General features: G+C 43.4%; 1 protein-coding gene across 4 annotated transcripts in view; it reads right to left on the bottom strand.

The window, feature by feature from the left end:
• Window positions 1-22488, bottom strand: part of CHTF18 (chromosome transmission fidelity factor 18) — a 40376-nt gene that overhangs the window by 6090 nt on the left and 11798 nt on the right. For 2 of the 4 annotated variants that reach the window (XM_026703985.2, XM_026703986.2), the window contains exons 6-17: window positions 17999-18051; window positions 15533-15683; window positions 13291-13503; window positions 12430-12527; window positions 11331-11454; window positions 8905-9041; window positions 7680-7773; window positions 6694-6792; window positions 6157-6287; window positions 4920-5091; window positions 3066-3290; window positions 1905-2054 (exon numbers count right to left, since the gene is read on the bottom strand). In XM_026703985.2, coding sequence (XP_026559770.1) covers window positions 1905-2054; window positions 3066-3290; window positions 4920-5091; window positions 6157-6287; window positions 6694-6792; window positions 7680-7773; window positions 8905-9041; window positions 11331-11454; window positions 12430-12527; window positions 13291-13503; window positions 15533-15683; window positions 17999-18051 — 1647 coding nt within the window. The remainder of the gene's footprint in view (window positions 1-1904; window positions 2055-3065; window positions 3291-4919; window positions 5092-6156; window positions 6288-6693; window positions 6793-7679; window positions 7774-8904; window positions 9042-11330; window positions 11455-12429; window positions 12528-13290; window positions 13504-15532; window positions 15684-17998; window positions 18052-22488) is intronic. The other 2 variants (XM_087912527.1, XM_087912528.1) reach the window with 1 other exon arrangement.

Here is a 22488-nt window from a genome sequence, read left to right as displayed (position 1 = left end):
AGCCTCTGGCCCCTCCAGCAGCCAAATCAGATGAAGAGGCAGCATGGAAGTCACAGGCAGCATCAAGACAGTCTGAGACCTCTGAGGGGGAAGAGGGAATCAGGATACAGAGACGGAGCCTGTCCTGTCCGTCAGCCCCCCAGATGGAGAGTCAACAGCTCCCAGGTCTGGAAGTGGCTGAGGAGGAAGAGGAGGAAGAGCTGGATCCAGTGCCTGATATGCAGATGTGCAGAAGGCAGAGGAGAGCAGTGGAAATCTATGGGCTGGTCCTTGGGATGGAAGAGCCACGACGGCTAGCGAAGCCCCACCCTAGCTCTGGGGATCAAAAGCAGGGGGCAGAGGAGAGAGGGAGAGGGAGGGAGGGAGGGGAGGGAGAGGGAGGAGGGAGGAGAGGAGAGGGAGAGGGGAGAGAGAGAGAGAGAGAGAGAGAGAGAGAGAGAGAGAGAGAGAGAGAGAGAGAGAGACAGACTCACTCCGGGTGTGGTTGGGCCAGTTCAGGGGGAAATACGGCATCCAGTTTTGGTCACCACATCACAAATAAGATGTTGAGATTTTGGAAAAAGTACAAAAAAGAGCTACTATGATGATTAAAGGCCTGGAGACTAAAACATGAAAAGAACGCTTGCAGCAGGGGTGGGTTACTACCGGTTCTGTCCACCTCTGTAGAACCGGTAGCTCTGAAGAGCACCGGTTCTATGTCTGCTGATGTTTTTGCCCACCCGGGCTCTTACCTGACCTTTATTTCCTGATTTTTCAACTTCAGTTGCTGTGTGAGGCACAGCTGCAGTTAAAAAAGCAGGAAAAGGGGGCTTTTTGAAAGGCTACTTCTCAGCACGCAGCGCTGCTCAGCTGTCCAGGCACCAGGCTGATGACGATTTACAGGCGCGAGAGTGCAGTGTGCAGGGAAGTACATCATAAATCACCGAACCTCGTAAATCACCTAACCGGTAGTTAACCCTGTCAGATCCCACCCTAGCTTGCAGGATTTGGGTTTGGCTACTCTAGAGAAAAGGACTGGGGGGACATGATAGCAGCGTTCCAGTATCTGAGAGGTTGCCACAAAGAGGAGGGACAAGAAACAATGGATGGAAACTTATCAAAGAGAGAAGCAACCTCGAATGAAGGAGAAACTTCCTAACAGGGAGGACAATCAACCAGTGGAACTACTTGCCTCCAGATGTTGCGGATGCTCCATCACTGGAGGCTTTTAAGAAGAGTCTGGACAGTCACTTGTCCGAAATGGTACAGGGCCTCCTGGACTAGAAAACCTCCAAGGTCCCTTCCAGCTCTATTCTGATTCTAATGTTTACAAAGGTTTAAACAATTGTTCCACTATTATTATTGGTTGATCTTCAATTTGATTCACAGTCTGTGACTGGTAAAAACTGAACAATTCAAGCCCGAACCAAGGACCTAAGAGCTGTTAAGGTAACACCTGAGTTCCAAGTAGGGTGGTTCTTTTCAGTTAAAATATTCAGGTAAAATTTCTCGGTAAGCAGCTCTCCATTCTTGCTTCAGCTGGTATCGTTTATCATCACTTGCCAGAATGCATTGTTATTGCATTCATGCTGTGCGCGAGAGTGCCTCTGAGTCATTGCTGACTCAAACAGGTAACTGCCTGGACAGGTCCCTGCAATTTCCCTGGCAAGATCTCAGAAGTGGTTTGCCATTGTCTGGGCCATGAGAGAAGCTGGCCCAAGATCACCCAGATGCCTTTGTGCCTTGGGCAGGATTACACCTCCACGAACTGGCTCTCGTTCATGCCTGACAGAGCCCAAAAGAGATCGAAGTGGAGGCGATTGTCTTCGACCTGAGGATTTGGATCTTATTGTCTCTCTAGCCACTTGCTCAGCCAGTCCTGACCCAGGAAATCCTTCCCATCCCCAGTAAGGAGTTTTTCTTACCGGTCTCAGTTTTGGCGAAATGATCTCCAAGAGGAGACAAAGGGCTTCAAGGATAAAAGATTGAGGTCTGACACGACTGCGGGAGTTGGGTGCAATTCCAGAAATCATGGAATCTACCAGATGATGCATCTGGGTTAGTTTTGATAGAGCCTGAATGAGAAAAAGAACAGGAAACATTTGTAGGCAGACAAAGTTCCAAAGAGATTTCATCACCATCATGCAGGATATTGACAAACGGTGCAATTTCTCCCAAAAGGCTACAAAAGGTTTGTTGGCTGTCAAAGCCCCGCTAAGACGCTGCCTTCTACAGGCAGCCTTGACGGAAAATGCAACATCAGTTGGGAAAACATGAACTTACAGACAGGCGTGAGATTTCTTTCTCACGCTTGTCTGTTTTTCTGAGCTAAGTTCAATAGTCAAGCCACCTTGATTATCTTTGGTATAAAAAAGAAAGAAGGAAAAACGTTCAGAGGCTTTCGTGATTATTATTGTAATAAAATGAGGTTCTAATCTTTCTTTGGCATTCATTTCTTCCCTGCTCTATCTGGAAGGGTTGATACCAACTCAGTAGATCTTGAGCTTAGGAGTTTTCTGCAGTCTTCCCTCTCAGACCTAAACTGAACTTGAGACTGTCTGAATTTGCATGCAAAACTGCCATTTTTATCGCTTGACTCAACTCCGTAAGAGGCATGTGAACTTTGAAAATAGGTCCTTCAGAAGCCAAAGAGAGGAAAGGGCAGTTCTCCACTTCATGATCATCTGCAGAGATGATATTCAGCAGGTTCCGGCCAGTTCTGGAGAACCGGGAGCGGAAATTTTGAGTAGTTTGAAGAACCGGCAAATACCACCTCTGACTGGCCCCACCCACATCTCTTCTCTGCCTCCCTTTGAGTCCCAGCTGATTGGCTGGGTCTCCTTTGGTTGCCCTGCCCAGGAGAACGGAGCTGGAAAGCAGGTTAGTGGGGTGGGGAGGGAATTCGGAATTTGCAGTATCCTTCCCCTGCTACGTCCACTAAGCCACGCCCACAGAACAGGTAGTAAAAAAAATTGAATCCTACCACTGATCATCTGGGAATGTTCTGAATCATGAAGGTGGCTCGTGTTAAACTCCCTTTTTTGTATTTCTTAGCCAGTCCCCGATGGCCTTCTCTCCATTCATACCTCATGTTGGCTGTGTGGATACGTCAGTCTGGGAATACTGGAAGCAGCGAAGAGCAAGTGGAAAGAAACTGGGAGGAAGGGCAAGTATCTCATCAGCTGAAAGCTCTGGCTGCACAGGATTGCCTTGCCCAGCAGATCAGAGAAGCCAAGCCACTCCAAAGCCAAGCAGACCGAGTCCAAGCTGGAATCCTTCACCTTCATATTGAGGAAGTTATCGTACAAGCCCTGCAAGAAACAGGGCCGAGGTGAAGCCAGCAACAACAGAAGAGTCCGAGACGAGGCCAGACCGTTGGGTAGATGGGATCTAGGACAATTCACCACTCGCTCCGCCACGGGCATTGATTCTTGGCTGCCCTCTGCCAGTGCCCCTCCCCCGCCAATGGTCCGCCGACACTCCAACGCAACCACCTCCCGGGTGATTTGTCCCAGGATCCTTGTCCCCAGCCAGCCCACAGCGCAGGACAAGCCATGGTTTGCTCTCGAGGAAGAGGCAGGATAAACGGGAAGGGCCCCTTCTCGGAAAAGGAACTCTCACCCATGCCCCCCCGCCCAGTTTCCCCGACCGAGCACATTCGCTGCAATTGCAGTCAGTGAAAATAACGACCTTGCAATCCCAGAAAAGGAATGCATTAGCCTCTTTAAAAGAAAGACCTTTTCTTGTAATAAAAGCACCAACCCCTAATCCTAACCTTCTCCCAATCAATAAGTTTTCTTTGATGTGATTAGGATGATGTTTCTAATGGATTCCAGTATCAGCCATCTCCCCCTCTCCCGCCTTCCCCTTTCTCTTCCCCTTCCTCTCCCGCCTTTCCCTCCTCCCCAAACAAGGCCATCTCTTTTTAAAAAACAAGGACCAGAAGAGTCAAGATTCATCATGTTTTCGAAACAAAGTGCTTTTCTCTACAATAAAAGGTGTTTATCCCAAAGTTATTATTACTGTTAGGCAAACCAGGGATGTGCGGTTACTTCTCCTGCACTGTGGATTGGCTGGGGACAAGGATCCCTCGGCAAATCGCCCAGGACGTGGCTGCGTTGGAGGAGTGCTGGCAGACCATTCATTCGCTCATTCATACCATTGGCAGGAAAGGGGTGCTGGCAGAGGGCAGCCGAGAACCAATGCCTGTGATGGGTCGGCTGTGGTGGAGTGGAACAGGCGCAGCCATGTTCCGCCAGTTAATTGCCGCATTCCAATCTAGACGGTGGTCCCTCTTCTCAATCGACACAAATAGTCAAATTATTGCCATACAAGGTGGGATAAAGAAATGCAGACTCTGGTGTTCAAACATGTCTGGGTTTCTAGGTTCTGTAGGAGCTGAATTTGATCCTGTAACAGCTTCTTTTGCATCTTCCCATAAAAGCAACATATTTGAGCTTCTTCCCTGCAGCATCTGTTGCTAGCTCAGGGGGGTTTCCCCTCTCGGATAGGAAATGGAGTCCTGTCTCTGAGCAGGACACTCTCCTGAGGAGGCCGCTCAGAGATGACCCTCACCCCCATGGCTGGTCAACAGACAGCAGGACAGTTTTGCATGGACTGAACTCAACAGGCCTTTCAAGATTGGGAAAGAACACAGAAGAACTGTGCTTATTGGTTGATTTGCCTTTGAAAACCTGGCTCTAAGATACCAGCCACTGAAAAATATAATTTGGTGTGTGTGTGTGTGTGCAAAGGTAATGGGTCATGTTATTTCATGCTTTAAAAAAATTTTTTTTGTGTGAAAATCTTTCATAAATCTCTCCTTCTCTCCTTCTCTCCAGATGAGTCAACAGAGCTCTTTCAGCAACCAAACGTAATTGTGAGATGGGGAGACAGGTTTCAATCAAGGAAATGAACTTAATCTAAACAATGGTAGGTACCTGGCTAAGCTTTTCATATTCCCCTGAAGAAACACTGAGGTGCAAAATGCGATGGAACTGCTGAGTGGAGGAACTGATGGCTGTCTGACCTGCGCCTCTGCCAAACTCCCCATCCTCAGCTCCACTAAGGAGAAGGCTGGCTGGAAGGGAGGGGTCTGTTCCCAAGTTCTTCCTTGGCAAGGAAAAGAAAGCAATAAGACAGAGGTTGGTTTCTTTGGGAGGAGCCAAGAAAAGATAGTAAATGACATTTCGAGGTTATTTAAGCTAAGGAACAGGTAAAGGCCAGTCAATATCTTAAATAATGAATGAGTGCTTTACTTTAGTAAAGTGGGGAAGCTGGAAGGGAAACCCCAAGGCCTGTCCTCTGCATAGTGAAAGTGTGAATACAGAATTATCTGCTCCCCAATGCCTGTCAGCTGTGGCAGGTTAATGTCTGGCACCTCCTTAGAAAAGTGCCCTCACACTGCACACAGAGGAAAGAGCCTCGGTTTGAAGGATGCAGACTCAATTATCCAGTGACACAATAAGCAACCTCCTTAATCTTTTGTGTCTGATTTAAAGCCAAGCGGTATTTAGCTTTCTCCAAATATCACAATAAAATGCATTCAATCTCTCTCTCTCTCTCTCTCTCTGTATCTCTCTTGTCCCTCTGTACAAAGGAGGGTACTTGATGAATTCCTGTGCAATTAATTTACTGCAGCATACAAGCAGTTGTCCCATCCCATGCCATGCATGCTGATTTAGGCACTTTTGTTTTAAAACTTGAGATCTGTATTGGACAGCTCTGGATACAAACTTGAAAAACTTCAGCAAAACCTCTTCCACGGGCCTCAGAAACAATGATTACGAAAGAATTTCAAAGTATTAAAGAATGTTTTAGAGAACTAAGATTTAAAAAAGCAAGTTTTGCAAATAACAGCCCACTAAAAACTGGAGGCATGACTGGGTTTGCTTTGATCTGTATGGATTAGAAAATTCGACTCTTTCTGATGGTGGATCTTATTTGTTCCCCGGCAGTAAAGGGTGATTTATCTTGTGCCTCTTCCACACTTACTCCAATTACCACCATGGCAAGGTAGGTTGAGCTGGAAGAGCACAACTGGCTCAGGGCCACTTCAGTGAGGTTGTAGGGCTGAAGAGGGTCTTTTTGGTCTTGAGGGCAAACTTCTTAACTAGCACACAATGGTTGCAATTTGTGCAATTGGTTGAGTGAGACCCAAGAGCAATTCTTTCTCACCTCCTCACTCTGGGCAGCTGGAAGATCTCCTGCCAGATGGAAAACAGCCCCTTGTTCTGGTCCTTTAAGCCAACTGTTGCAGTCTGGACTGTTCTCACATTCAGCTCTTTCTTCCCTCGGCTATACAGGAACTTGAATAAGAGGAGACTGGGTCACACGGGGTGGAGTGGAGAAGGGAAGGAAAGCGTCAGGTTCTGATCAGGACCAGCTTAGCTCAGGAAGAACCTGAGCAAGCAAGAGACACCAAATCCATCTGCCTGAGAATCTTTCACTAAACAGGCAAACTTCTATCCCTTATGGATGCGCAGCCAAGCTGGAGTTCTGCATCTTTCTTTTAGAGCTGCATATCTGGTTCTCAAGCAGCACACTTTTTATAGTGACCCAACAATATCAGGGTAGTGAAGTGTTTTTGCATAACCTTTTAAACATGAAGGCATGAGCACGGTGATCAAATAATAAGAGCATTTATATGGCATTAATCCCGGTTTTCAAAGTACAAGATGGGGGAAAATGGAATCTGCCAACAATGCAACTAACCTGCAGAGTGTTAATACAAGAGCGAATGTCATTGTCGGTCTTCTCACACAATGTTGTGAGGGCCCCAATATCAGCTTTCATGCCCTGTAGGATGGCAATCTGAAATGCATAAGGATGGGCGTTATGCTGCTGCCCAGATGGCCTTGCATACACAAAATGTATGAGCAATGTTGTTTTATTACAGTAATTAGCATAAGAAGAAGTAATTAGCAAAATCCGGACTATTGCTTGGAGCAAAAAACCTTTGGATCAATATTGTTTTTATCTAGCTTTTGAACATTAAGAGTGACAGGTAAGTCAATCTTCTAAGCTGGAGAGCCATCAATGAGACGCCCCTTCTGACATCACCGGCCACAGAAGGCTCAAAGAACCTTCCCTCCATGGGACTAAACAAGCAGGTAGGAACCAGATCTATTCTGCAACTTGCAGAGACGAGGGGGATTGCAGGCTAAAAGGGAAAGTAATTTAAGCAATTATTCCCAGGCTTTTCTGTACTGATAGTCCTGGACTTACAGCCATTCATTCAGTGACTCTTCAAAGTTACAGTGGCACTGAAAAAAGTGACTTATGACCATTTTTCACACTTACGACTGTTGCAGCATCCCCACAGTCACGTGATCCAAATTCAGATGCTTGACAACTGGTTCATATTGATGATGGCTGCTGCAGTGTCCCAGAGTCATGGGGTGATAAACAAGGTCGGTGGGGAAGCCAGATTCACTAAACAATGTTACTAATCTAACAGTTGCAATGGCTCCCTTAATTGCGGCACAAAAGGTTTAAAAAATGGAGAAAAACTCACTTAAGAACACTCTCATTTAGTAGCAGAAATGTTGGGCTCCATTGTGGTTGAAGACTACTGGGTTCTGTCCTGGGCAAAGGCCAAGCTGATCTACCTTTTGAGGTTTACTCATACAATATTCTTGGGGCAGAGTTAATGCTCACAAAGAAGGGAAATAAAAAACCATGGGGTTGGGTGTGCTTGCCTCATGAAGCCTCTGGACCAGCCTAGATTGCAAAGTGGAAGGCAAGTGGAGAAGAAAAGCTTGCTGCTTCAGAAGCCGCAAAGCAGGAACGTATCTAGAAAACAGAAGGGAAAATATGCACAGGTGAAAAGATATGACAATATCCAGAACAGAGGAATGGCTTGTCAAATAACAGTATCTGACAAATGGTAAAAATGATTTTTTGATTAAGGAAAAGACACTTGTGACCAGAAACCCATATATGGCCTTTTTGCTGAAAATGGAAAAAAATGAACTGGTTATTTATAAATTCGATGATTAGAAAGGATAAAATATGGGAACAAGGGAATCACGATGTAATGTTAAAGAGGAAGAACAGACAATAATCGGTTGTAAAGAGGATTGGAAGCTGTTTATTCTTTTTTCCCCTCTTTTTTCTTTATTCATCACTTTTCTTTCTCTTTTTTATTTTTCTTAACATTGTATTGTTTTTACCATGGCCCAAAATTCATTAATAAAATGTGATAATTGGCATAACTGCAGATGTGGGGATGTTGTCCTGGGATCTGGGAGAAACAAAGCTCCAGGCCACTCAGTGGGGAGTTGATGGGATGATCTAGGGCCAGTTTTCTCTCAGCCCATCCTAATTCAAAAATACATCATGGGAACAAAATGTGCGTTATTGGGGGTCTCCTGAGGAGGAAATATTTGCATTTATTTGAGTCTATTTTTGACTCTTAGTGACTACCTGGACTGGTTCCTTTGGCAATGTTTTTCAGAAGTGGCTTGCCATTGCCCCCTTCTTAGGGCTGAGAGAAAGCAACTGGCCCAAGGTTCCCTGCTGGCTTTGCACTCCAGGTGGGACAAGAACTCACCATCTCCCAGTTTCAAGTCTGGTGCCTTCACCAGGACACCCAACGGTCTCTCTAACCTAGAGGAAAATGTTGCAACAACCATCAACCAGCTCCACTTCCTTAGAACCACACCACTGAAGAAGACGTTCTCCCGAGAACAGCAGGGAGCTTGCAGGGAATCAGGGTGATTGGGCAACAGGCAAGAGCTCCCATAAAATAAGGGAGGAGGGGTTTGAAATAAAATGTTCAGACAGATTTAATAAATGGGAGATTTATCCTATCAAGGTTAATTATCCTTGAAAGCCTGCCAAGATTTTGATGAAAATCCCACAGTGTTTTGCTTCCTTTCTCTTGCACCCGATACAGACCCTCTTCCAAACACAACCTCTTACAGGTCATTGCAAATGCAGATGATTGGCCGGAGAAGAAGCCCGCTTCGTCCTTTGCTCTTTGCCCCACTTGGTTGGACTTCAGATTCTGCCATCCCAGCTTTCTGGTTGGTTATACTTAACAGCACATTGATAGATGCCTGAAAAGAGAAAAGGGCCAAAATAATTGCAGGGATAATACATGGGGCCAGAAAACCCCGAGAAGGGTCATTCTGAATCAATCCAGTTGAACACTGCATCATTAGCCAGTCATATCACAAGCCAGAAGGTAGACCTAAAGCTCCCCAGAGGATATCCTACGCCACTGGACTATGGAGGCTGTTTCCTCTGCCATAGTTTCTACCCATAAAATCATAGGGCTGGAAAGGATCTTGGAGGTCTTCCAGTCCAATGCCTTTTCCCAAGAAGGAGACCCTAAGCCATTCCGGATGAATGGTGGTCCAGTCTTTTCTTCAGTGACCTCCAGTGATGGAGCACCCGCAATTCCAGGAGGCAACCTTTTCTACAGAACAACCGTTCTCACTGTCAGAAAATTTCTCTTTAGTTCTAGGTTGGATCTCTCTTGAAACAGCTTCCACCCAATACTTCTTGTCCTGCCCTCAGGTACTTTGGAAAGTAAGTCAACTCCTTCCTCCATGTGACTGCTCCTCAAACACCATAAGACAGTTTTCATGTCACCCCTCATCCTTGAGTAGATGTATCTAGTTCCCTCAGTCATCCATCATGTGGTTTAGCCTCCAAACCCCTCAACAAGTCATCTTGGTTGCTCTTCTCTGCAGTCCACCTAGGGTCTTAGCATTTGTTTTTTGTATTATGGTGGCCAGAATTGGACAAAATGGTTTAATATATTTCTAAACAGGCTGCAGATAGCATGCTTCGCTATTGCCTATACTGTTCCTTTAACATATCATAAAATATCCATTTAAATATTCTTTTGGGCATTTTTTTCATATATTGGATGATGGACCCACCAATATGCCGCCAATCTCCCACATGTGGTATAAGTAGTCCTTGCTTAATGACCATTCGCTTTACAACCATTTGAAATTATGACGACACTGAATGTGTGCTTTATGGCCTGTAAAGCCCCAGGGGCCACCATCAATGGCTGTGCCTTCTTGCAGTCATGTGACTACAAGCTGGTCTCAGCATTCCATTGTCACCCAAATTCACAATGCTTTTTGCCTGTTCCAGCAAAAACCGCCAATTCAAATGAATAGATTTGCTTAACACTGCAAATAGCCAGTCCTCATTTAGTGTCTACTTCTGTTAGCAACTATTTGCAAGCATGACAGTAATAAACATACCCGTGTTTCCCAGAAAATAAGTCTGGGTCTTATATTAATTTTCCTTCCAAAGATCTTAGGTCTTATTACCCAGGCAGGTCTTATTTTCTAGGAAATACAATACTAAGTACATCCGTCCAGGGGTGGGTTTCTACCGGTTCTGTCTATGTTTTTGCCCGCCCACCTACCCGGGCTGTTACCTGATCTTTATTTCCTGATTTTTCAACTTCAGCTGCTGAACGAGCCACACCTGCAGCGCTGCTCACAGCCAGCAGGGAAGCTCGTAAATCCCGAACCAGTTGTTAACCCTGTCGTATCCCACCCCTGCATCCGTCTGACTGACGATCTCAACTGGGGCTTATTTTGGGGGTAGGGCTTATATTATGAGCATCCTGAAAAATCATGCTAAGTCTTATTTTCCAGTTGGGTCTTATTTTCAGGGAAACCCAGTAATAAAAATGATTTCTGATACACTTATGCCCAGATTTCTGTGCCTGATAGCAACACATGCCTTAGTGGGAGCGTTGCTTCATGAGAGAACTTTATGTAAACGAGACAGCAGCAACCAGCAATCTTCAGTGTCACTCAGTCATGGAGTTTGCTTAGCAACCACTGGAACCAACTGCAGTTGCCAAACGAGGAGAGAGTATACCCCATTTGAGTACCGGAACACAATGTCTGTGTGTGGAATACTCAAAACCATTTCATCCCAACAAGCAAGGGAAGGAAAATGGAAAACCCCAGGTGGGCCACATCTAGGACTTAAACGGGAGAGCAAATGCATCCACGTGGAGGATAAAGCCTCTCTTTTAAAAAAGATTCACCAAAATTGTAAAAATGGAGGAAGCGATTAAAAAGACTAGATGTGTTTATTCGTGAGAGAATGTGGAAGGACCAAAATTATTTCAAAGGGACTCACAGAGAAGATGAAGCTCTCACATCATTAGGGTTGACTCAGCCTTCCAGCCTTCCTAGGTGGGTAAAATGAGGACCCAAACTGATGTGAGCAAGAGACTGGCACTGTAAACCTCCTACAGTGGGCTGGAAAGCACTGTGCAGCGGTATATAAGTATATAATTGCTAAGTGCTATTAATTGCAGAATACAGAAGAACTGACTGATGAATCAGGCAAGATTCCCTTACCACTGGAGCACCGTCTATCTCATCAATGACCAAGCAGTTGGGCTTCTCGCTGGCCCCCAGCACCGATTTCATCTGAGTGGCAGCCTCAATCTGTGTTTGGAAGGCATCTGGGCTACGGTCATCACTGCAAAGAACATTCTGGGTTAACGATAATGAAGAAGCTGTCACAATCCCAGAAAGAGGCCTCATGCAGCTAGTGGTTGCCTCCTGAAAAGCCAGGCTGGAGGTGGCTTGTCAGCAGCAGGAGTAAGAAGATGCTGAGCACAGGGCACATGGAGTTCTGAGCAGCAAGCACAACTGCAGATGTTTTGCATCCGGTCCTGGGTCAGGGCAGCCATGGCTTCCACTGCAGAGTTTGGGTGGGGCAGCTTTTCCCTTCCGTTATGTGAAAACCCTTCTAAGGGAAGCAATGCTGTGTTCCCTACTCTTTGGGTGTATGTTGGCTGGATGTCCAGAGTGCGGTTTGCAGCTTGCTTGCCCTCAGCTGCCACAGAAATAGTGAGGAGGGGGTTTGGCATTTGGGGTGCGAAAGTGAGCTGGTGTGAAGTATTCCTGTGAGAATTGGAAGGGAGCTTTGCACTCATCAGTGGAGAGGAGTTGCTTGGCCTTTTCCATGGCCAGCCGTCCTGGGCCTCTGGAGGCACACAGCATCCCATCTCATCCCACTGGACGCTGATTGGTCTTTCAGGGCTGGACCCAGGAGGGAGAGGTTTGGGGTGACTTTCAAGCCGATTTCTCCCTTCCCTTGCTTTTGCTGCTCTCCGTTCATTAAAAGTTAGTAAAAGTACCCCTTCTCTTAATCCATGGGCTTTTTTTCCTTGGGATTTGAATGGAGGCAGACCTGACAGGATCTATTTATCAACCTCAAAAGAGGAGAGCAGGTGCTTGCATGGATATCTGGCAGACCTGAGGGAAGGCAGTGCCTGTGCGCAGTCAAATCAGAGATCAACACACCACAGAAAAGAAACAGGTTTGATTTGAGTGTTTTAAGTGTTTAGATTCTTTTTATCTATTAAGCATGTTCCAGCACTCACCACTTTCTTGTCTAGCGGTTCTGTCTGACTCACATTAACCCTGAAAAAAGGGAACTACGACGTACCTGGCATTCATTTCCACCACATTATACCCAGCATGCTTTGCAATGACGTGAGCCAGGGTAGTCTTCCCCAAGCCAGGGGGTCCACAAAGGAGAGCAATCTACAGGCAGAACAAAAATGATTTAAACTCATGATTTAAAGGGTCTCCAAAACTTTTTGCTGCTCAGTATGGTGTAAAAAAAACCAACAGTACGGAGGGGGAAGGGTTGAGCAAAGAAGCCTTTACAGCCCTCGATGCCCAGGGGCATTACTCCTATAGAGACAGAAGGCGGGAGACACAGAAACACATCTGCAATAGGTGTGAAAGTTGATACCATGTGCCCTAAACTAAAAGCTATCAGTTTTTAGGGGGAACAGTTTGTGGAACAATTTAAAATTTCCAAAAGAACAAATGGGTTGGCAGAAGGCAAAAAAGCAAAATGTGGTGAGATGACAATGGAGAAGAAGCTTTAATCTTATGTCAAGGTAGAGAAAAAGAAAGCAGCACCCAACCAGCAGTACCAAATCTCACTGACACCCCAAAATTAAGGGCCCCACAGTCCCTTCTTATGCAGGGAGGGGATGAAGCCATTTCCAAGGGTCTCCTTTGTGAGGAGAAGATTTTCTGCCTGGATTGGAGGCTGAGACAGATGCGAAGTGGAAGAGCAGCAGTAAAATGTGCCAATGCAAGCTTCTGTTTGAAGTGTATCTGAAAAAACCCACTGAATCTGGAATTCAGATCTAACTTTTGCTGCGAGTTCACCGCTCCCTGGCAACTTTCAGCTTGCAAGATAGGAATCCTTGTCCAGAATGGATAAGCTTAAAATGACTGACAAAGATTGGGCTTTCAGCTGTGTCTTTGCCACAGTGACCAGCTGCCCCACCTTGAATTTTGGTCGATTGTGCTGGTCCAGTTCAGCCTCCAAGACTTCCTCTGTCACCTGTGCTTTGGTCTTCCACCTGGTTCCCCCGTCTCTGGAAGGCTTGAAAGGAGGGTGGGTCCCAGAGTGCAGTGGGGCCTTCCTGCAGGGCTTCTCCTTCCCAAACACCAGCACATCCCACAGCTTCAGCCACTTCAGGAGGCACCGATTTGTGTACTGAAGTCAAAGGTGATGAAGGTGAATGAAGTGGATGAAACTCCAGGGACACACAAATCACATCACAAACCAGACCGAACTATTCAAGCACGACACACCTTGTTTTGGTGGCTTGTGACCTTTCTACACTCAAAGAAATATTGAAAAAATAATAATACATGGGACTCGTCCGTCTTTCTGTCAGCAGGACAGTTCTCCAAAAACAGATCAGAAAGAGACCAATTTTGGCCAGTGAGGTAAAAGGAAGATACCAACTAAGACATGTATGCTGCCTGCAGTGTGCTTCTCAAGAGTTATACATGTGACACAGAAACAGCTTGAAATATGCACATATGCACATGCACAACACATTGTGACCCAGAAAAAACAACAACCAGAGCCTACCAGTCGCCACTGCAAGTGAAAGCCTTGGAGGGAAATGGCAGGCTAGGCATATCTCATTTAAATTTGATGTGTGATTCAAAATTGCCTGCTTTCATAAGTAGAAAACAATCTGGTTCACCTCTGACATTGCAACCAGCATTGTTTTCTTTGTTGTGGGAGCTCTGCAAAGCTCTGAAGAAATAATTTCCTACTGAAGCAAATTACACTGTCCTTTTAAAATTTTCTTTTGGTTCTGAATGTCCACATTAGTGATTCCCACCCTGGAAAATTTCAACTCCCAGAATTCTCAACCATGGCCATGCAGGCTACACTCACATTTCTGGAAACTGCCTAAATGGGAGAATGTTGGTCTAAACATTTAATTACTACAAGAAACTTAAGTAGGAGGAAGAAAAATGGTGATGAGGAAATGCCTCCTTGTTATGAGCTCTCTTGACTGCTTCTATTGCTTTATTTTATACTATTCCATTTTGCTTTTACTTTGCTCCTTTTTTAATCTTAATTTTTAAAATTCCAAACCGCTTGCCTGAACCTCCTGACACATGGAGCATTTCAGACTAAAGGACACACACTGAACATGTGGTGGGGGAGGACGAAAGGGCAGGCTGTCATTCTGCCTTTCCATCTGCCTGCTTCATCCAACCCCTTCAACAGCTGGAAGTAAAGCAATTCAGTCCAAGCAAGCAAGCTGGGTCTGTGAGCAGTGCTGCTCCTCCCGTGGATACATTGGTTCCTTGGTACTCAACTGCTTTGAAATTAATCAGATTTGGTATTCAACGCCTTTTGACGTGAAAACTTGGCTCCCAGTACTCAGTGCCCAAGATAGAACCTGTCGGTATTGGCTACTTTGCGACTCACTGTGTTATCTCTTTTGGGAAACATTGTTTGGTACCCATTAGGCCTCCTGGACCCAATTAAGGATGAGTACTTTGGAGCGGGATCTCTACGGAGAGATCAAAAGCCAACCACCTTTATAAGAGGACCTCCTCCTTCCCCCACCCCCACCCCCGCCCCGTCCTGCCCTGTCCCAGCAGCAGCACAGCCCCAGCTATAAGACTACGCTCACCTGTAGGTTACGTGGAAGGCTACCTTACCTTACGGTTTCCATCGTCTGGCACTCCAGAGACACTAAACGGGATGCTGCAGGTTTCCAACTGCCCTCCCAAATATACAACTGCAATCTCCATATTGTGGGAAGGAAACATATCCTTTGCATCTACCCCTCCTACACCTTTCACTCTGAGAAACTCAACTGAGAGCTTCCTACCTAGATCAAATTGAGGTCGGCTTCTGGGATCATCTTACTTGATAATTTTATTATCTGTTACATCCCAATACTCTGTACTACTTTATTTGAGATGGTCTGTAGACTAATCACTGAGCTAAACTAAACACATGAAGCCTAAGGGAAATATGCAATTCAACAAAAACACCGGGCTTCTCTTGGAGAACAGTACACCCAGCCTGCCCTCTTGCACTACAACATGTCTAGGGAGGCAACATTGCCAGACATCCACCCGCCCACGCCTGTCAGGCTGACTAGCATAGCCAAAGGTGAGCAGTACAGAACTGTAGTCCCAAAAGATATGCGGAGCTTCCAGCTACCCACTCCTGATCTCTAGGATGCCCAAAAGGAAACACTTACATCATCACTGAGCAACTCCACGTAGCGCCTGGGAGTGAACTGGTCAACCCAGAGAGTGTGCTGGGCAGAGGCTTCTGCTTCCGATCTCTCCCTGCTTTCTTCTTCCCCATTAGGCCCAGGGGCTGCATCTTGAGTTTCCTCAGCCCCCAGCCTGAAAGGAGGAGAATCTAGCTGAAAAATAGTGCCTGGGAAACGTTCAGTGTCAAATTCTGCTCCAGGTTGTCTGTTAAAGGGCTTTAAACCCAATTTTTCTGTATCTCAAGTTTTAATCTGGTCAGCTAATTTTTGTTTTTATCAAAAACAACTTTGAAATACTGGAATTTGGTGGTATAAAATGCAGAAAAGAAAAAAAAATGCTATCTTTGATCTATATAACCTTCTCAATTAAGGCATCTCATTTTGCATAATGCATCCTTATCTTGCTAATCAAGACAAAGAACATAGCAGCTGACTGGACAATCTTGCAGACTCCTTTTGATTTCAGAGGTTTTAACCCAAGTGTTCAAGCAGCTGCCAAGTTAAGGAAATCCTGTGAACCTGTGCTTCTAAAAATAAGGAAGAGGTATTAAGGACAGTTTTCTAATTCATGCACAGTTGTGGTTAAAGCAAGAAGCATGTCTCTGAATGGTCCAGCTCTGTCCAAAAAATCTCCCATAAAACTTATAAAAAGACAACCTGGGCAACTTTCATCTAGAGGTAAATTTCAGCATCATTTCATAGGGCTGAATTTCTTTCAAAGGGAGAAACACATAATTTCCCACAGCAAGGAAAAAAAATGAGATGGTTAAATTGATTGTGCCATTCAAAGAAAATAACATCTAATTTTGTTTCCATTTGGAAACCACTTCTGGATTTTTTTTAGATTATTCTTTATTGGGCAGATGTGATTGGACACATAAGAAATTTGTCTCCAGCGCGTAAGCTCTCGGTATACATACAAGCAACAAAGTGATAAATCATAAGATGCAACCAACTAGTAATAGTCCTAAGATACCAATAGGAGTACGTAATAGGAACTGTGAGAAGGATAATAGTAATACAATCCTACTACATGATTAGGTATCCTTTGGCATAAGACAACACTGACAGAATTAAGTGTTCAGCAGAGTGATGGCACAAGGGAAAAAAAATGTCCCTGTGTCTTACTTGTTTTGGCATGGAATGTCCTATAGCAGCGTCCTGAGGGGAGGAGATAAAGTAGTTCATGTCCAGGATGTGAGGGGTCTGTAGATATTTTTTCTTAGCCCTCCGTCTGGCTTATGCAGTATATGGCTCCTCAGTGGAGGGCAAGCTGGTTGTGGTTGATTTTTCTGCAGTCCTAACTATCTGTTGACGTCTGTACCTGTCCTATTTAGTTGCTATACCAAACCAGACAATTATTGAAGCAGAAATGACAGACTCAATAATTCCTCTGTAGAATTACTGGGTCTGTCATTTGTATGCACAGCAACCAAACAGGACAGGTACTTGTGATGGGGAAAAAAAATGAAACTTTGGTTTTGCTGACTAGATAGGATTGTTATAGAAATGGCAAGTACATATTATCGTTGAGGCTGTAATGTTATTATCTTCTACTGTGATTAAAAAGAGTCAGAAGTTAATACCTTTTTTTTCTTTTTCCCCTTCCACCCCACCCTTTCTTCCCCTAGTTTCCAATTATTTTCATTTTCTTTGTATTTTATTTTCTGATAAACTAATAAAAAATTTAAAGCAGGCTGTTTACCCCATAGACTGCCTGTTGAAAGAGCCAATAAGCAGCAGCTGGAAAAGGGAAGTTGGAAATTCCAGAAGGCTGGAAGTACATAATTAAAGATCCTCTTGAGTTAAGCTCAACTCCTGGAAGCTACATGGACACACCTGTACATTTGTTTCGCAACATTATGAAAGTGGTTTGCTACTGATGTCGTCCTGGAATGCTTGTCATCCTTCCGGTTTAGCCAGAGCTCTGGGATTTCCTCTTGAGTCTCTTATCCAAGTACTAATCATCTACCTTTTCCTTGAGATCACCTCAGGTTGAAGCTGTTCAGGTTTTAATATTTAATATAATACTTCATTGAAGCATCATGGAACATACTGTGTGAACCCCAAAAGTCACTCCCAAGTTAGTTATCCATAGGGTAACTAACAGCCTGAAAAGCCAGGCATGAGTTCAGTGAAAGTGCCTGAAGTTTACCTTGGAAAAAGTAACTTTTCTTCTCAAGCTTACAATTCATTTACATTTTTAAAAAAGTAAAAAAGAGGAAAGCTACTACCAGACCCTAACCCATGAAACTAAAAGCACAATTTAAATACTTAAAAAAGAACTTTGACTTATATCATGATGTTCTCTAGAAGTGCCAGGAGTTGAGAGCCCAAAATAGCTGGAAAGCATCAGGTCATGAAAGCCGAGTGACTGCGATACAGACCAAGGCTCTCCCAGGGCAAAGGGATTCCCTGGGCCACCAGAAGAGGAGCTATGAAGCTTACCTGCTCAACACTTCCATCAGCTGCTCCGAAGACTCAAGGATCTGCTTCTGGCGCTGAAATACAGAGGATAAAAAAAACCATATGCTGGCTTTGTGAAAGGTGAAAACTCAATCCCTTACAAAATAAGAAACTGAGAGACTTATCCTCCATGATCAAAATGTCACATCTTCATTATAGAACAGAATTGGTTATCTAAACAGGGATCTCATCCGGATACTATAGGAGTAACAGTTTTAAAATATTCTATCGCTGAATTTGTATGCAACAAAAGCTCTCTCTGTGTGTTCCTTTGGCCACCACATTTGGAGACCTTGTATGAAGCCATATATCTTTGGTGTAAAATCTGATTGCAAGATATTGGTTAATAAAGACAATTTGAATTGTGGCTCCAGGCTTGTTCCAAGTGTTCCCAGTTCAAATGTAATAGAAAAAATCATATTTAATCAAAACTAGGAAGTCTTCAAGCTGAGTATGCCAAGAAATGGAAGAATGAATTGCATGGGGAAAAAACCTAACAGAGTCAATGCAAAGAGCTTGTAATGTAATGTCCAGCATTTGGATTCTGACCCGAGGCCAGGAGAACTGGCACAAAGTTCTTTAGAAGAGGGTTTAAAAAACAACAACAGCGCTTCCCAGAACCTTAGGATTCCGTTAGGATGGGTTTTGGTGGGATCTTAAGGGCAAAATGGATGCACCAGGGCACTTGCAGCAATTTTTTCTAGGGAAAAGCAATCATGTCATATTCATTGAATATACGCTTGTTTAGTAAAACACTGATCTCCAAAATAATTGGGAAATACTAACTGTAACTTTTGTACATTTGCAATATTAACTTTACAATACAACAGCTTTACTTTATACTTATATACTGGGAAAATTTTGTGGGATAGTAATTGGATAATCAATTTTACAAATTTCAAATAACTTTTACATATAAATTTGCATAAACAAACTGCAACAATCACATTTATTGTCAATAAGTGAATTCTGCGGATTGATTCATTTTCAGATACATATAATTTTGGGTAGGCAACTTGACTAAACAAAAGCCAATTAAATTACATTTTTATCCTGGAAGGCGGAGCCTCCTCGCTGATGGACCGTAGATCACGACTCTCTGCGGCTATGGTCCATGCTCTTTTGTTGGAGAGCCCCGATCATTACGATTAGGGGCTGAAGCTACCTTGGAGGGGCGGCGGAGTAAGGGGAAGCCGCAAGCCAGGTTGAGGGGAGCCGCATCTCCCCCCACCCCGGTCTTGGTCTTTTCCCCTCCAAAGATGAATGCAGCAGTGGTTTAAAATGGCCACCCCAAAGAGGAGGACTCAGCTGGATTAAGATTTGTGCAGGAGGGAAGAAAGAGGTGGGTAACATCTGAACCGGGACAATTGGGCAATACAACTAAACAAAAGTACCTTAAGGTAGCTTAAGGTAACATGGAATTTTTAAGAAAAGAAAAGTGAACGGCGAAATTACAAAAGGACAGGGAATAAAAATAAGAAAATATTTGCTAAGTGGGGCTTCGAACTGGGAAACGAAGAAGCCGGAACTAAAGATTTAACTAAATTGGACTAAAATATTTTGGCAATAAAAAGGCATAAAAAATAAAGCTGGACTTAAGATTGTCAAAAAATAATAATAAAGTTTACAAATTGGAGACTGGACTGTGCTGGAATATTGAGGTTCGAAAAACCCTAAATAAAAAAATAGGGGGAAAAGGTGAAGACTTTGTATAATGGAGAGTGCCACCTTTTGACAAAAACTTGAGCTCAAACAAAAGGGAAAGCATCCTGTTTCTGAATGAACTTGTGTGGATATAACACTAAAGAAATATTGAAACAAAGTAAGAATCTTAGAAAGTGAAAGCAGAACCAGAATAAAGAAAAAACCAAGGAAAGTCTGACTGTGGGATTGATTGACGTTTTTGGTATAGACCCTGGGCTGGAATAATTGAGAACTTTAGAAAATTGAAAGAAGGAAAGTAAAAGTGTTTTTTTGTGGACTTTAACGATCATAAAACATAAGAGTGTGCAATGATATCTCTTCAGGAATTAAAAACGGAACTTAAAAATATGAGAGAATTACTACAGGGAAGAGGCGAATCACTTTGTTCTGTGTTAGAAGAAATGGAAATGGCAATTGAACAAAAAAAAAACTTCAGAGGAGGAGGAGTCGACTCAAGGAGAAGCCATCTTAAATGGACAATTAACACAAAGAACACTACAAAGAAGTGGGGAAAGAAGGAAGGTTAAAAAGTTGAGATTTAAGAAGGCAATCAAAAGAGGGAATACCTGTGAAGTCGGGAAAGGCAGAAAGACCCAGCAGAAAAGGGGAAAGGAAGATATTAAGAGAGGGATATAAACTGGAATGAGAAAAGATATGGGGAAAAGAGGGGGAGGAGAAGCAGTAAGAAACAGGTGCATGAAATAAAGAAATACGGAAATAGTAAAATGTTGAAAAGAAATTAGTTTTTCAGAGATCATGGCTGATGAATTAAAAGGGGGATTCTGACAAGGGGTAATAAGAATATTTTTGCAATTAAGAATATTTAGAAAATAGGGTAATATAGATACTGATAACTCTTATTAAAAATTAAGGGGGGAAAATATGCTGCGGAATCCAAATGAAAAGATGTAATGATTATTATTGTAACTTCATTGGGAATCAAGATGAGGGAATAAAGGTATATTTTAATCATTGAGGTGTCACACTCAAAGCAGTAAAAGGGGGGAAACCTATACTTGTTTTTTTTTTCTTTAGTGTTAAAATTTGAATTAATCTAGAATTTATAAAAAGAATGTAATGGAAAGGGAATATGACAGACTAAAGAACCAACTAAATTAATAAGTTAATATAGACTATTAAAAGCAAGGAGAGACATAGAGGGCTTCCGGTGGCAAGGCAAGGACGGTCAGAGGGGCAGAATTCTGCTCGTGATTCTAGCCTCCCTTTTCTTGAGTTTGGTGCGATCTTTCGGGGTGCTCGAGTCTTGGAGAGACCCGTGCCGGTGTGGGGGAACCTCGGGCTGCAGTGTGGGGAAAGCAACCCCCCCTGTAATGAAGAGGAAGCCCTCCAGAGCCCAACGATCAAGAACAGCCTCCTAACAATGGAGGCTCCGAAGTCCGGACTGCCACCGATGGGAAGAAAAAGTGAGTGAAAGTTTGCAAGCTCGGGGGAAAGAGAGTCGTGGCAGAGAAGATATTTGACTGACAATAGACTGATTTCAGGCTGTTAAATACTGTGTGAATGCCAGCTGTGAGCTCCAAGACGAAGCGGCTACAAAAGAATTGGTTTAGTGAATGTGAAAGAGCTTGGCAGGCAGAAGAGAGTCGGAAATAAAAAAGAAGTAAAGAGAATTTTGGAAGTCTGAAGACTCTATTATCACTAACATTTGGATTGAAGCTATTAAATTGGATCCAGAAGCAGAACGAAGCCGATCGGGGGGAAAGACAGAGCAACGCCATAGGCAGTATCCAGAACGCTGAAACGAGTGGGAATATTACTTACTGGCAGCTGTTACTCAGCAAATCTTCATTTGCCATTTCCGGTGTGCTAGAAGTGGAAGCTTCCAAAGTAAAAAGCAGAAACAAAAACTCTTGTCTTTGGAATTTTCTTTTTTCTTTTCCTCAACCCTTTTCTGTGTGTACATACTTACTAAAATAGCCTCTCTTCTTTCTTACTTGTGGATGGTATGCTATGTTGAAATATGCTTGCTTTTTTTTTTCTTTCCCCTCTGATTTCCTCTTGATAAATATGTACATTTAGTAATGAAATATTAGAGTGTTAAAATATTGGATTAATTTAGTTAAGTTATTATTAATAGAGATTGTTATAATTTGAATGGGAATATAGGGGAGACAGTAAGAATATTAAGCATTAGTTACTTAATAAGCTTAGAGCTCTCTAGACCAATATTATATTTCTTTGTGTGGGTTTATCTGTGAATGTAATATATTTTATAGTTAAGGTTACTTTATATTGAAGTTAAACTAGAGAAAAATATATACACTTTACTAATTAGTCAAGAATATAGCTACTTAATAGGTTGATAGATTTTGGTCAATTTTAGTTACAGAACTAAGAATACTGAATGCCAATTTGGAATAATATATTCAATATTGTACAACAAAAACAAATTTTAAAGGAAATGACTACTACAACTACCACTGCTTTGAAATCTGGTAGGAAGGTTAATCCCACAATAATGACTACTTTGACAACAACTTCACCCATGGCACAAAAAACAATAGAGGAAACACTACCAACAGAGAAGTCAACTAGCATCTCGAATGCTAATATCCAAGCAATGTTCCTAACTTTACAGGACTCATTGACAAGATTGCAAGAAACAATGATTAAAAACCACAGTGAAACAAGGGCAGATATCAATGAATTGAAGGAAGAAATGGGGAAACTAAAGACAGAAATGAAAGCGGACATTTCCAAAGTAGAGGATAAAGTGGGGGTGTTGCAGCAGGCCTTGGAGAAAAAAC

Source organism: Pseudonaja textilis, chromosome 14, assembly GCF_049901715.1.
Source record: "Pseudonaja textilis isolate UNSWEBS1 chromosome 14, rPseTex1.2, whole genome shotgun sequence".
NCBI lineage: Eukaryota > Metazoa > Chordata > Lepidosauria > Squamata > Elapidae > Pseudonaja > Pseudonaja textilis.
This window is presented reverse-complemented; position numbering and strand designations above follow the sequence as displayed.